This window comes from Physcomitrium patens, chromosome 5, assembly GCF_059467195.1.
Source record: "Physcomitrium patens ecotype Gransden chromosome 5, ASM5946719v1, whole genome shotgun sequence".
NCBI lineage: Eukaryota > Viridiplantae > Streptophyta > Bryopsida > Funariales > Funariaceae > Physcomitrium > Physcomitrium patens.
In genome coordinates, this window is record NC_143414.1 from 8,067,388 (window position 1) to 8,083,517 (window position 16,130).

The 16,130-nt window shown below is 40.0% G+C and overlaps 2 protein-coding genes across 3 annotated transcripts; one reads left to right on the top strand and one right to left on the bottom strand.

Annotated features, from left to right (window-relative positions):
- The first annotated feature begins 1,516 nt into the window (after positions 1-1,516).
- LOC112282270 (uncharacterized) lies at positions 1,517-3,172 on the top strand. Of its 2 annotated transcripts, none has more exons than XM_024519700.3 (2): positions 1,517-1,648; positions 1,981-3,172. In XM_024519700.3, the coding sequence occupies exon 2, from the start codon at positions 2,029-2,031 to the stop codon at positions 2,635-2,637; it is 609 nt and encodes a 202-aa protein (XP_024375468.1). In that variant the 5' UTR covers positions 1,517-1,648; positions 1,981-2,028; the 3' UTR covers positions 2,638-3,172. The 2 variants fall into 2 exon arrangements, with proteins under 2 accessions (XP_024375468.1, XP_024375467.1); XM_024519699.3 differs by having other exon boundaries at positions 1,637-1,776.
- Positions 3,173-4,960: 1,788 nt separating this feature from the next.
- On the bottom strand, positions 4,961-6,546 carry LOC112282269 (uncharacterized). The gene is made up of 2 exons (XM_073534208.2): positions 6,390-6,546; positions 4,961-6,250 (listed from the first exon to the last, which is right to left on the bottom strand). The coding sequence occupies exon 2, from the start codon at positions 5,998-6,000 to the stop codon at positions 5,224-5,226; it is 777 nt and encodes a 258-aa protein (XP_073390309.1). The 5' UTR covers positions 6,001-6,250; positions 6,390-6,546; the 3' UTR covers positions 4,961-5,223.
- Between the last annotated feature and the right edge of the window lie 9,584 nt (positions 6,547-16,130).

The following is a 16,130-nucleotide window of genomic DNA, read 5'->3' on the forward strand; positions in this document are numbered from 1 at the left end:
ACTTTGGCTTGGAATCTAACTTCTTAGATTATATAATATATTTAACTTTAAGCATTCATTAATATATATATATATATATATATATATATATATGATTGTTGAGCATTCATTTGGAATTTTGAAAAGAATATACAAGCTTTTAATAAATCTTATTACAAATCTTGATTTGAAAAGAATTCTTAGTTTGATATTGACATGTTGTTTACTTTATAACATTGTCATTGACAAAAGTTATCTCATTGATGAGTCTAGTATTCTTTGGAGATACCAAGAATTGAAATATAGATAATAAGTAATAAGAAATGTATCCCAAAGGAATAGTAAATAATTGTAAATGGCAATTGTAAGATATTTGTATCAATTCAAAACAATGTGCTTTAACAAATAAAGTTTGAGATAGCCTAACATTATTTGAAGTTTGAACTTCATGTTTTAAATTGATTTTTGGACTTGCCAAATGTTTTTTCATCCTTAATTGAAACAAAACCTCATTATGATTATGCTTTTCATTGTTAAGTGTCATTTTTGAAATGGTATCACACTTAAAGATTAGATGATTTTTGCAAAAGTTTCATGTTGATGAAAATTTAAAAACTTCATTCATGATAATTAAGAAAAATCATATTTAACAACTTCAAGCTCAAAGAATACATGACATAAAATATAAAAATATTATAATATATAAATTATACAAATGAAGAGGGTAAAAAAAATTCTCTTCATGAATATTGTACAAATAAATTCTAAGTGAGAAAGTGCTTCACTTACTTGCACACATAGAAATTGCAAATATTAAAATTGGATAGACTTTGTCTTGCAAGGATCATCAAGTGCAAGCAAAGTCTAAGAATAACATTGTCTATCCATTGATCATGGAAGGAGACCCTCCTTGCATACTTGATTGGTAGAGAGAAGTGTAACCAAAATACAAAATCCTCCTCTAATTTTTTGATTTATCATCAGTTTAAATAATGGGGCCGGTAGCTCATTCTTCATCAATTTTGGGGAGTAGAAAAGGGGAATGGAGCAATCCATAAATAAATTGGTATGACCTCCTACATATAATCACTTATGAATTTTCTAGAATGGTCCTTTTTTTGACCTCCTAAAAAGGGTCATAAAGTGCTTCACCCCCTTGCACATGAAAATGCAAATTTTGAAATTAGGTGGATGTTGCCTTGTTTGGATCAACTGGTGCGGACAAAGTGGAAGAATAACAACTGGTGGGGACTCACGGGACTCTCGTGAAATTTGCGGCTCAGGCTCGTCATCCTATTTCGGACAATACAAATAATCCCCACAGTAATTCGTAGAAACGAGACAATCCTCATTACTCCTCCTCCTCGGCAATCCTAGGTCGTGCTCTCCGTGAACCTTTCTCGGCCCTGCACCTATTCGCTTCCCATCATCGCCGCTGCAGCGCTGACTATTCCGCTTGTAGCTTTTGAGGACATGCAGGGAAGGAAGGAGGGGAGAGAAGCAGTCAGGAGGGTGGCAAGGGAGGGATGGTTCGGCTGTGAATGGGAAGCTCGCATGTCGGTTCTCTGGGACCAGTTTGCATGAGCTCATCGCTCTCTAGAGCTGCTGCCGATTTGGAGATACCGCCGATGCGTATGTCCGCAGTCCGACCTTTCAGGGGATGTGGTAGGTATGTGAAGAATCGTCAAGACGATCACGTGGGCAATGTGTTTCGCTTGAATGCGCTTGGATTTCTGTCTTAGTTCGGTATGACGGGACTGATGCATGACGTGAGAGCGATTCCCGCCAACCGAAAAGGTTAGCACCAGCCTTATCTATCTGGTCATGATTTGCGCATAGGATTTCCAAAGCCGGCTGCTTCTGTGAGGATTTCAGCGGCCGCCGTCGTTTAATTCTAGCTTGTGGAGCTCACCTGGTGGTCAGAGGTCCTGTGTGTAGTGTGTTAGCCTTGTTTGTTTTTGCCTTCGCTTTGAGTGGTGGTGAAGTGTTCTTGTGTTCCAGATTAGTCTCAGGGATTGTAGAATTTGAGCGTAGAGGTATTGGGACGCAATGGGGGAAGCGAAGGTGGAGGACGTAGAGATGAACAAGGAGAAGAAGAAAAAAGGGTCCAAGTGGAAGGGGCTGGGCGGCTTCACAAATGCGTGGTCGAATTTCAAGTGGGCAATTCGGGAGGCCCGGATCAAGCATTTTGAAAACCTCATCTCGGTCGGTCTCCCTGGTGAGGTAAACCTGATTATGTTTGATGAAATCGAGGAGAGGCCTAAACCCCCTCCACGCTTCAAGGGTGTCCGTCAACTGGAGAAGACAAAACGGTGGGTATCGGAGATCAGGCCAACGGTGGGCTTGTACACAAAGCAAAGGAAGAAGAAAATATGGCTTGGAAGCTTCGGCACTCCGGAGGAAGCAGCGAGGGCGTTTGATGTGGGCGTGTATTTGTGGAAAGATGATCTAAGCGTGGAGAATTTCAATTTTCCGGATTCGCCAGAATTCCTTCGAATGTTAGAGCCTAACAGGGACACTCTAGACGAAAAGACGCGGACAGCACGGACGAAATCACTTGCTCAAAGAGCCGCTGACAGGGCTGCCGCTGCTAGAGACTTCGGGAGCATGTCGCGGTCTCGGCGACACGACACTCGCGACCAGGAGCGTGGCTCCTAAATGTTAAGCACAATATAGAGATTCCATTCTCACATCATCGCGAGGGTTTCTGATTATCCTGTAAAAGAAACAGTTACTTCATGTACATTGCAGACGAGGAGATGAGTAGCGTTTGCTGTAACCAAATCGCAGAGAGGACGAGTTTGCATCAACGTAGAATCTTTTTCCTTGAATGCGAAATGGTTTGATCCCCACAGCATTGCTGCAGTGAACATATTTTGTATTAGTTTCATAGGTGATTAGTTGAACATATTCATTGTGCCAGTCGTGCGAGACTTCCGCTGGAGTATACTCTAGAAGATTTTAACAGATTTTCGTGCTGTAGCAATTCCTCGGCAGGCTAGGTTAATGGACTTGTAGTACAAAGATCACACACTCTTGCGTTCTCAAGAACAGGCCAGAGAGTAGGAGACATGTACAACGAGTTCCAAATGTGATCCTTTCATTTGGTGGGAATGCTGTTGTGATCATAGTGCCGTTGTATCAATGTATCTCACTACCACTACATCAGCAATCAAGCAGGACCTTATGAGCTTGTACTGGTTCGGAAAGAGATGGGAATTGCTTTGCTCCATAAATTCTCAGACAGAACGACCTATGGTAATCGTAATCTTGAACAACAGTGACAAGTGAATATCGAAAGAAAGCTTTACCAAGATTCTGCTTCTTATGTTTATATCCTTGTGCGGAGTCCACCAGAAATGTAGATGAGTCTGATTTTTAGGTTCTCACAATTTCTAATGATAGGCACTGCCTTGATCTCATTCGCTGGAGTTAATCTTTATAGAAACTAACTGGCAATACCTCTTATTCGTTTCGGAAACCAGTGCAAGGTTGTCAATCATAAGGAAAACTGTTCAACCAATCAGCGAACGACGGGTAAACCTTCTGCACGAAAAGTTGTGCATTGTGATTTCGCAATTTCTTAAAATGGTGACAGAAATCTGTCAGGTTCAAGTTGTATGCTGAATGAAGTCTGAGGAAGATGGTTGAAAAATGCTGCAAATAAGAACAAACGTATATTCCTTCGTCAAAAATGAAGATGCTTATTATAACATTAAGAATCCTATGGTGAGGACACAGCTAGTGACAATTTCGTGATGAAGAAGCAGCAGCTGAGCAACTGTAATCAACTACAATATCCGAAAATCAAGTTGGAATGCAGGGCAAACTTGCACACTGCCGGAATTGCTGACAAGCTGAGGTACTTGATAAGCATGGTGGCTTCATGACCATGTCATTGAGACGTGGAGACATATCTGTTCTTCTGCAAAGCGCACGAAATACTAGAATATCCCTATCCAACGTGACTTATGAGCAAAAGTACCAAGTGTGTGATACTATATATGTATCATCTTAATATTACATCTACTAGTCTGTATGCATGGAACAATGACGGCTATGTTGTGCGACTAGTAGAATGGATGACTATTAATGCTGACCAAATACGCCGCCAAACCGGATTTGAAGTATGAAAGCCTGGCTTAGACAAGATTTTTCTGTGTGAATCAGAATTCGAGAACTAATCATACAATAGTTTTTAAACACAACATAAAATTAATGGACAAATCAAATGGTATCAAGAACTCGACTATGCAAAGAGTCTACGTGCTAATATTGACTCGAGTCTCGCAATTACAAGTCAGGCACCATCGATAGGCAGGGAAAGATGATAATAGTAGGATGGAGAATAATCGATCTAGCATGTATTTTCCACAGGTAATGATGAGTATTGTGTCAAGAAGAACATTGTGCGAAAATCTTTCGGGAAGAAGGATAGTAGCACTCGCTCAGTGTTTACTAATGACCGGCGCATTGCTTGAGGAAGTCCTCATCAGATATAAACAGTAATAAAATTAACCCTGAAATGAGGAAGTGATACAATCATCCTTCATTTTGCTTACACAACAGCACATTCGCAACTTCTTCCAATTAAGGTACGACCGAGCCATTGTACGAATATCTCAGCAGTCTACTGTTCCTCACCGATGTCGGTTGGAATTTTCACTGAACCCAGGCAGGATCATTAGATGATATTATACGATGTGTTAAATTTGTGGTATGGAAAACAACTTGTGGTCAGGACGAACATCTGTGCCGGAATTACACATGTTTCTCATAATGGCACACGAATTAAGAGGAGAAGACGTTTCAATTCCAACGGTAGTCTTTCAGACGACAAACAATAGTGTGAAGTTAACATTATCGGACCACAGTTTATTTCAGGTGACCAACAACTAGTTCTCACGCCAAAATGCTCCGCTGAGATGTAGCAATCCTTTCCAAGTCTGCTACAAGTTTCATGATCTCAACATGCTCAATATGATGATTCTTGCGATCCAATAGATTCATTGGAAGCAGAAAAAAATTATATTACAGAGGTCTCCACTGAGGCTAAGAGACAGATCCTTGTCCGGGGTACACCTTACTTAAATACAGCCTCACACTCAAGCTTGCACAAAGAAAAAACAGGCTAGCCAAAGACGTCAAACAAAACATAAACTTTCCTGACGAAGGAGGTATTCCTGAAATGCATGTCAACCAAGATCATTCGTGTACAGCAGCAGCTACGGACAGTTTCACGTCTCAGTAAACACGGGTGTCCTGCTGCATGAGATTCTTAAACTCGGAGAAATCCACAAGCTCGTCACCATTTTTGTCGACATTGTTTATCATCGTTCGGCAATCCTCCTCAGTGAGGACTTCACCCAATTCGGAAAGAACTCTGTACAGTTCTGTGGCAGAAATGAAACCATCCTTGTTAAGGTCAAAGACGTCGAAAGCAGCTTCCATTGTTTTGTGGGCGCTCTCTTCATCACATGTTGCCTCCTGAGTCATTTTGTTAAGCTTCGCAAACTCATCCAAGTCGATAAAGCCGTCGCTATCGCAGTCCACCTCACGCACCATCGCCGCCAGCTCTTCGTCAGTAGAGCTAATACCAAGCACTCTCAACACCTGACCAAGCTCAGTCGCAGATATCTTCCCATCGCCGTTCTTGTCGAAGTATTTAAAAACCTCTGTCAGCTCTTTACAATGCTCCACGGGAGTTTGCGGACCACTTCTCTGGCGCATTGATTTAAAACTGAACAACTTCCCAGAACTCTGCCTAGTGGGCATAGAAAGACCAGAAAACGACGACGACTTCCGCAGTTTGTCTAGTGGTCCAGAGAATGAAGACGACTTCTTGTGCTTCTTCTCCATTGAAGAGGCCGGGGAAGTAGTGGCAAACGACATAGACCCCGATGACGTCGACGACAACGAAGACATCGACTCTACATTGACAGGGCCCTGACGAGGGGAGGGTGGAGCGCCTTGCGCCTCAAGCTGTGACTTCTTGCTCTTGGAGAAGAAAGGGACCTTCATCTTGCTAGTCTTGGAGGCACAGAACTGTGAAGCACTCTAAGCAAGAGTGATCGCAGAAGACAATCTCGAATTAAACATGAACAACGTGATGGTCAATCTCCGATTCCACTACCCCGCTACCTCCAGCGTCAAGAACAGCAAAATTTCTCCCTCATGCCGAATGGTCACCTGAGAAACACAAGAAACAGCGCCGACGCGTACCCGCATCAAGCACTTCGATGGAGAAGTAAGCCTCTCGGCGATTCAGGTCCTGCACAAGGACGACAACAAACCTCTCGTGAAAGCTCTTCACAAGCCGGATGCACTCAATCACACAATATCCGAAGCCTGCAACCTCCTGCTCTACTTAACGGGGATAAGCGCGGACAGGCGGGGCTAAATTTACGTACGCATCCGTAGCCGTTTCGCTGCTTGTCTGGTAAAGCGACAGAAGGAAAACAACACTGCCTCTCCTCTGGGAGCTCACCATGGCTACAGGATCGTCGAGCTCTGCTCAAGCAGAATAGGCCCTCGCGCTTTCGCTGCAACTTCGTAGCGGCACGCCCCACACGACTCCCCGTACAAGTGACGGACACCGTGGCACTTGAACACCAGGGAATCATCCTACTCCGAGATTTCCCCACCACATCATCTTCAACAGGAGCTCATTTCCAGAGGCGGTGGATGTGGGGTCACGACTGAATGGATTCTCATGGCTGGCGAGAGTTCCAGATCCCAGCAGGTCTACTCATCGATCCGAGAAGCTGCCGCGCTGCTTCCCACATCGCGAAAATCCTTGAGAACGCCCAAAAATCAGGGAACACTAATCTCAATTTATGGGAACGAAAAGCTCGTTCCCAAGAAGGGGAGTTTCGTTGCAATTGCCTCTTCCTGCATTAACTTTGGTTTAAGATTGTGAAGTGAATTGACGAAAGTCCGAGAATTTCTCGCCAAGTGATTTGCTTGAGATGACTGGTTCAGATCTCGCCGCGGTAATCATTCATCTCTTCATCCACCCGTTCAAAATTAATCGGAGGTGCGTCACAGCTGGATATTTTTTTTTCTCTTCGTCGTTCTAATGTTTGAAACTGGCCATGGAGTTTCTACATAAAAAATACATTTTAACTTTCCAGACTGCCTGCATTTTCATTTCTTTACCTTAACGCTATTGTTGTGCAATTTTTAGGGGAAGGGGGGATTGAACGGGAATGTAATTGTGTTTGGTGAATACACACTTTTTATTTTACTTTTTCGGAACATCTCTTTGCAACAGTCTAAAGTTGTGTATTCATATCTTTTACACTTATTCATAGTTCCAATGTTTCAGAAACGACACTGGTGGTTATATAGATGCATCAAAATGATTGCAACTTTTCAAGAAGATCGTTAGTTTGTTATTGTTATTTGAGATTATTACTTTTCTCTTTTATTTTGTTGCAATTTTTTGTGAGATGATATTTGAATTTTTTATTACTGTAAAATAAATAAATAACTGCAATAGCACATCAGAGTGATATATATGAATTTTGTGCAACACAAACCAGAATAACTGAATGTCACTACAATAGTTTCGTTTCGTCTACTATAACAAGAATGCGATTTTTTAAAACTATTCATAGTTAGTGGATTATAAACGAGAGTGTGTGTGCGTGTGCGCGTGAGTGTCGACACAAATAACCATATTTAGCATGTTGGAATCTTGTTTAAAATTTGTTGAGTGTTTAAATGAGAGATATAACGATAACTTGGATCCCCAAAACCAGGTGTTCATTCAGTCTGTTTGGAAATGGTGGATTTGATTTCATACTAACCTCACACATCAGACATAATATAGTCTAAGTGATCCAGTGACATACAACATAAAAACACAAGGATGCTATGAACCAGTTATTTCTACAGTTTATTTAAGGCCAACCAATGAAATTTAGAAAAATAGTCCAATCGTGTGTACATACAGCTGTTATACGGCCGAACATGGATATAAATAATAGCAACGGGAAATATTCAAACGCAAAATTTTGAGAAAGTCAAAAAAAAAAAAATTCAACAAAAACTAATCAGAATGATTTTTATTTATTTTTATTTCAATTCCTTACGTAGTCCCAAAATCATTGACCGTGTATACCAACAACTATTCCTTCAAAAACTCTCCATACATACATACATACAAGACTTATTCAAATAAATACCAAAACGATTACATTAGTTTTTAATAAGTTAATCAAAGCAACGAAACAAGGCTTTATTTGATCGTACCGAAGTATATACTCCGTAATCTACATTTCTTAAAAGGTACAGTCCTATGCTGGAAAAAGTCGATAAAAATAATTTCTGCTTTCGTGGGGAAAGAACCTTCCGCGAAGGTTACAGACGAAGACTGCGATTTCGATGAAGGTTCTCCTAACGGCAAAGTGGACAGAGTGTTTCGAGGAAGCTGCTCAGACGGGGTCCAGGGGAATGGGGAGAATGAGGGGGATAATGGAGCGACACCGTGATTCTGCTATTCACAGCCGAGTTGGTGTGGGAACACATGCAGGAGTGAATCAAGGACGCCAAAAAAAAGACGCTTCCCAGCTGGACTCCCCTTGTCGTCTTCCTCCCCATATCCCTCTTGCCTTTTTTATAACCACATACTCCACTATTTATAGCTTTCGGGGAAAGGCATGTTCCGATCCGGCAGATTCCTGTCCCACGGGTCCCTCCTTCAACGAGACTTCGTAGAACCCAAGGGCCACCCACCAGGTCGTTTTGGGATCGATCCCTTCCGGTCTAATAAATCTCACCGAGTTCGGAGTTCCACGACGAGCGCGTCTTCTTCAGTGAACCCAGGGTGAGAAATTTGCAACAGTACTCGAACAGGTCCGTCGAGTAAGCAACTCGATTGGTAAGAAACGGCAAAAGGAAGAACAGGCAACTCCATCATGAGCAATTCAAAGAGATCGACGTTGGTGAGAAGGCGATCCAGGTCGACTGGTGGGATCTCTGCTTCTTCAACTGGCCACTGCTTCAAGCAAAAATTTCAACCCTAAACAATTTCAAGCCTAAACTTCAAGCGAAAGCCTAATTTTCAAGCCTAAGCAAAAAAATTCAACCCATGCACACCAATTCTACAAAACACTCTATACAAACAACCCCATGGTTGAAGACAACCAACACAATTGCAATAGATGCTTGAGGAAATATTCCAATCCGCATCATGAGCAAATAAAACTGAGACCTCACAACATTAGTCATTATAGTAGAAGTCCACTAAGCAACAAAAGATCTACCAAAATAGAAGGCAATGATGTCATGTAGTAACTAGACTATATGGTGAAAAATAAAAATAAAATGGATGTTATTACATAAGAGCCTAATATAAAGAAAGATGTAGAAAAACATATTTAGTCTTAATGTTGTCTTCTGTAGAAGGTGCTTCTATTTACTTTGTAGAGGCATAAATAAGTCAAATGTCACGGCCATAATCATGTAAGCTAATAATTACATATAGAAATAGGTAGAAGTAAGTAAAAGTAGATAAAAGTAAATTAATTCTATAATATTTAATATAGAAGCTTCCTAGAAACTTCTTAGACGCTGCTTTGACTTCATAGGTGTCTTTAATTGACTTTTTGGATTAGAAACGTGGTCAACAAGTTGGCCATGTGCCACACATGTTGTTAGCTTGAAGATCAAGCTAACTATGTGACCCACACGTAGAAAAACTTGCCTTGTAAGTCAAGGCATGTGTCCTACAAAGTCAACACATATTGGAGGTCCTATAGAACGTCGCCACGTAGCCCCTAGTTAGATAGTATATATAGAAACAAGAGTGAAGGCTTCTTCACTCTTGTCAACTCCTTTCTTGCTTCTAGTCTAGGTTCAAGAGTCTTTAGTTTCTTGTCTTGTGGCAATAGCCATTCCAGTTTCCTTTTAATATACCTACTTGTTTATATTTTGACTTATTATATCGAGATAGCCTTTTGGTGTATATTTTCCCTCATCGAGTCTTTGTCCTTGACAGATTGACAAGAGAACACTTACAATATCAGAGCTTTGTTTTTTCTTGAGTAAGAGTGGATTATCCCTTTCTCTTGACAAGACATAAGCGTATTAGAAGTTTGCGGATTACCCACTTCTAAACTGATATTGTTCTTAGTATCTTCTTTGTTATCAAGTCTTTCTTTTCTTTTGTCTTGAGCAATATCAAACAAATTTTTCTTCTTAGTGTCATTATGGCAGAGCTTGTTGAAATGAAGAGTGCAATGACACAAATGCAAGAACAAATGAGGGAGTTAATGCTTGCGATGCATCAACTCAATTCACCAACACATGAAAGAACAAAAATAGCAGAAAGTGGAGATATAGAGATGATCGGAGCTGCTTCAACATCTACAACAAATCACGTTCCTTCTCCAATTGTACAACACCCTATAAGCACTAGAGAACCAAGAATTGCCTTACCTGAGAAATTTGATGGTACGAGATCAAAGTTTCGAGGGTTCATCAATCAAGTACAATTGGCAATTGAACTTCAACCGCAAAGCTATCCAACTCCAAGATCACAAGTCAGGTTTATTGGCACTCTACTTTCTGGTTCTGCATTATCATAGTTTTTGTCTTTTCTTGAACAACGAAATCCAATATTGGACAATTTGGAAGCTTTTTTGGCGGAGTTTCGATCTATGTATGGTGAACACGATGCAACTCGTGTTGCAAGAAATAAGATCCGAATTCTGCGACAAAGAAATCGCTCAGTAACAGTATATGCTTCACAATTTCGACAACTTGCAATTGACATCAAGTGGGATGATGCTGCACTCATCAGTCAATTTCTTTATGGATTGCAATACGAAGTAAAGAAATTAAAGCTCAACTTACCTGATCCTCAAACTTTGAGTCAAGCAATCGATTTTGCGGTAAAATGTGATAATCGACTTTTTGAATTTCGATCTGAGAATCATTCACGGGAACCTCAACGTTATTACTCAATGGCAACATCAACATCTTTGCCAAACGTACATTCGGAAGTAGAAGACATGCAAATTGACGCGGTACGTTTTAAACCTCTAACTGAGCAAGAAAAGATTCGTCGTCGTCAAGAAGGATTATGTTTATATTGCAGAGAACCTAAGCACACTGCTCAACATTGTCCAAAGAAACGACGCAACTATAAAATGAGGGGTACGACGGTCAAAGAAGACAACATGTTGGAAAACGGATTCGTCCAGCTACAATAGGGACCGTGTAGCTGGAACCTTGTACAATTCCTAATGAAGGTCCTATCCTCTCCTCAGAACCCTCTCCTTGTTTTATAATAGACTTATATTTAGGACCTAAGAATTACAAAGCCTCTGCTTTATTAGATTTGGGAGCCTCAGCATGTTTTTTAGATGAACAATTCATTAAAAGTCGTAAAATACCCTTTGTACAGAAACCTAAACCAGTACATGTAGAAGTCATAGATGGTCGTCCCTTATCTTCTGGAGATGTCACTCATGAAACTCATCCTATAAAAGTAACAATAGACGGTCATGATAGCTACATAGCTTTTAACATAATTAAATCCCCGTCCAATCCAGTTATTTTAGGTTTATCCTGGCTAGAAAAATATAACCCTCGAATAGATTGGAATTCGCGTAAACTTGACTTTTCCAAAAGCGTTATTAATAGTTCTACGAACCAAGTAAAAAATTATAAGTCTAGTACAGTAAAACTCGTACTGATAGGTGCAAAAGCATTTATACACGCAGCAAAAGAAGGATCAATTTTTGCTATTTATGCTGCACCTATTTCTGAAAACGTAAAGACTTCAAGTGGCATTCCAAGTCAATATCAGGAGTATCAAGACGTTTTTGAGAAAAAGAATGCAGATATTCTTCCTGAGCATCGTCCATATGATTGTTCAATCGACCTCAAGGAAAGAACTCAGCCACCATTTGGACCAATTTACAGTTTATCGCAAGATGAGATGGCTGAACTCAAGACATATATTGACGAGAATTTAGCGAAGAATTTCATACGCCATTCAAAATCTCCAGCAAGAGCTCCAATTCTATTCGTAAAGAAAAAAGATGGATCTTTACGAATGTGTGTTGATTATCGAGGACTCAACAAGATCACAATCAAGAACAGGTATCCATTACCTTTGATATCAGGACTCCTTGACCAGTTGAATCAAGCTAAGATCTATACAAAAATAGATCTAAGAGGAGCATATAATCTAGTACGGATCAAAGAAGGAGATGAATAGAAGACTGCATTTCGAACCAGGTATGGACATTTCGAATATAATGTCATGCCCTTTGGACTCATGAATGCACCAACTGCTTTTCAACATCTCATGAATGATGTATTTCGTGAATTCTTAGACAATTTTATCGTCTACTATGTTGACGATATCTTGATCTATTCCAAGAACGTCGAAGAACATGAAATACATGTTCGTCAAGTATTACAAAAACTTAGAGATGCAGGATTGTACGCCAAGATGGAAAAGTGTGTATTTCACACTACTCAAGTTGACTTTTTAGGATACATCATTTCAAATGATGGTCTCATGATGGATTCTAAGAAAGTCCAAACAATCGTGGATTGGAAGATTCCAAGGACGGTAAGAGATGTCCAATGTTTCTTGAGATTTGTCAATTACTATCGGATCTTCATCAAAGATTTCTCACGAGTTGCAGCTCCACTTACACGCTTGACTAGTAAAGATAAATTTCAATGGAATCAAGAAGCGGAAGTAGCATTTGAAGCCTTGAAGACATCGTTTGTCTCTGCACCAGTCTTATATCGTGTTGACTTTTCCAAGGCATTTTTTATGGAAACAGATGCATCAGATTTTGCCTTGGGTGCAGTTTTATCACAAATGGGAACAGATGACAAACTCCATCCGATAGCTTTTCATTCAAGAAAATTCTCAGCAGTCGAGATCAATTATGAGATCCACGATAAAGAACTTCTTGCGATCGTGGATTCCTTTCAAGAATGGCGTCATTATCTAGAAGGCGCTTCTAGTCCAGTCACTGTATATACAGATCACAAGAACCTCGAGTATTTCATGTCAGCACGCGTGTTGAATCGTCGTCAAGCTCGTTGGAGTATGTCTTTGTCAAGATTCGAGTTCATTATCACTTATCGGCCAGGAAAACAACAAGGTTTGTCTGATGCCCTATCTAGACGTTCTTATTTTGCACCAAAAGAAGGAGATGCAGCTTTTGAGCAACAAAGAACGGTCCTCTTGAAACCGGAGCAATTTCATCTCCGAGCAATGAAATCAACATTGACTGTTGATTCAACTTTTCTCAAGCAAATCCAGTCCAGTATGTCCTCAGACCTTCTTGTTTATGATATCGAGAATAATTCTTCCAAGTCTCATGATCCTTCTAAGTTTGAATTCAAGAATAATCTATTATATTTTGAAGGACGCCTATATGTTCCAGAAGGAGAAGCACGTTTACGTGTTCTTCAAGCACGTCATGACTTTCCAGCAGCAGGGCACTTTGGATATAATAAGACTTTGGAACTCATATCAAGAGATTTTTGGTGGCCACAAATGTGGAAGTCAGTCAAAGACTTTGTACAATCATGTGATATTTGTTCAAGATCAAAAATTCCTCGTCATCGACCTTACGGACTTCTTCAGCCATTACCTATACCAGAACAACCATGGTCTTCTGTTTCTATGGATTTCATCACAGATCTTCCAAGCTCAAGATCTTATCATTCTATATTTGTGATAGTAGATCGTTTCACCAAGATGGCACATTTTGTGCCATGTACAAAATCTATCACAGGTGAAGAAACAGCTAAGCTTTTCATTGATAATATCTATCGCTATCATGGATTACCTAAAGATATCATATCAGTTAGGGGAACTCAATTTGTGTCAAGATTTTGAAAGACCCTTTTCAAGATTTTAAAAGTGGACATAAAGCTATCTTCGGCTTTCCATCCTCAAACTGATGGACAAACAGAGCGCGTAAACCAAGTCTTGGAGCAATATTTAAGGTGTACTATCAACTACCAACAAGATGATTGGACAACCCTTCTGCCATTGGCAGAGTTTGCTTATAATAATACGGTACATTCTTCCATGCAACAAACACCTTTCTTTGCCAATTATGGCTATCATCCACGACTTGATACTTTTGATTTTTCAAAAGTTGATAATCTTGCAGCAAAAGATATGGCAAATCGGTTGTCAGAGTTACATGCAATAATGAAGACACAATTGAAGGAAGCTCAAGAACGACAAAAGATAAACGCAGATCTATATCGTAAAGAGCAACCACAAATCAACGTGGGTGATAAGGTATGGCTACTTCGTCGCAATATCAAGACTACTCGACCTTGTGACAAGTTGGACTATCGTAGGCTTGGCCCCTTTTCTGTTTCTGAACAGATCAACCCAGTTGCATATCGGTTACATCTACCGGAGTCAATGAAGATCCATCCTGTATTCCACGTATCTCTTCTTGAACCATATAAGACAGTGGATATACAAGGAAGAAGACAAATGCCACCGCCTCCTATAGAAGTAGATAATAATGAAGAATTTGAGGTAGAAGAGATATTAGACTCAAGGCGGCGCCGAAATAAGCTGGAATATCTTGTTCATTGGCGCGGATATGATATTAGTGAACGCACATGGGAGCCATCCAGGAATCTAGCAAATGCATCAGCTAAAGTCAAAGTTTTTCATCAACGACATCCATCAAAACCAAGATGAAAATCTCTCCTATAAAAGAGACAAGATTGAGGCAAAATAACATTCAATTTCCTATCCTTGTTTGTAACTTCTTTGTATTTGTGACGCTAATTAGATGGAGAGCCAACAACCAGCGGATTCAACTCAAGAACCTTCGTTTGCTGACATGTCGGATGAGACATTACGATTGTCACAACCTTCAAGACGACGCAATCGAGATGAAGATCTTCAAGAACGACATGTTCTTCCTCGAACAGATGGTGAGATACAACGCGTTTGGTATCACGATTTGGGAAGGGACTCTCGATGTTTGGTGATTTTGCTAGAGGTAGGAACAACTCCTGATGGTGTTCCAAATATTCTATTCGAAGGAAGTTATGAAGGCCTCGATAATGATCAAATAACTGGGTGGTCTTCCCGCCCTGGTATGGGACACTACCGATGGTTGAGAGGCCCTATCAATCATCTTCGAAGAGAACAGAGATCAGAGTATGTGGCGAATACAATTCGTCGCATCATAGATTTCCTCAACATATGATGACCGCTCCTCGTGGAACTCGTCTCTAGAAGGGGGGGTAATGTCACGACCATAATCATGTAAGCTAATAATTACATATAGAAATAGGTAGAAGTAAGTAAAAGTAGATAAAAGTAAGTTAATTGTATAATATTTAATATAGAAGCTTCCTAGAAACTTCTTAGACGCTGATTTGACTTCATAGGTGTCTTTAATTGACTTTTTGGATTAGAAACGTGGTCAACAAGTTGGCCATGTGCCACACATGTTGTTAGCTTGAAGATCAAGCTAACTATGTGGCCCACACGTAGAAAAACTTACCTTGTAAGTCAAGGCATGTGTCCTACAAAGTCAACACATATTGGAGGTCCTATAGAACGTCCCCATGTAGCCCCTAGTTAGATAGTATATATAGAGACAAGAGTGAAGGCTTCTTCACTCTTGTCAACTCCTTTCTTGCTTCTAGTCCAGGTTCAAGAGTCTTTAGTTTCTTGTCTTGTGGCAATAGCCATTCCAGTTTCCTTTTAATATACCTACTTGTTTATATTTTGACTTATTATATCGAGATAGCCTTTTGGTGTATATTTTCCCTCATCGAGTCTTTGTCCTTGACATCAAATCAAAGTAAATGAGATAAGAAATTGATATAGACATGTTTAGAAGAGAATCAACAACAAATTAAAGTAAAAATTTTATCAAATTATTGAAAAATTGGTACTTGGAGAAGAGCAATTGTCAACTTGGGTCAAAATCAGACCCTGAGGCATAAAACCGTGCACCAACAATGATTTTAGGATTCTTTTATAAATCAAAGATTGGAATTTGAGAGAATAATTTATAAGGTTTTTTTTAGCATTGATTTTGGACAATTTTAGTTTGTAATGGCTTTGTAAGGGCTTTATAAAGTCATTGTTGTTTTCAATAAATTTGGTTTCGTAAAAT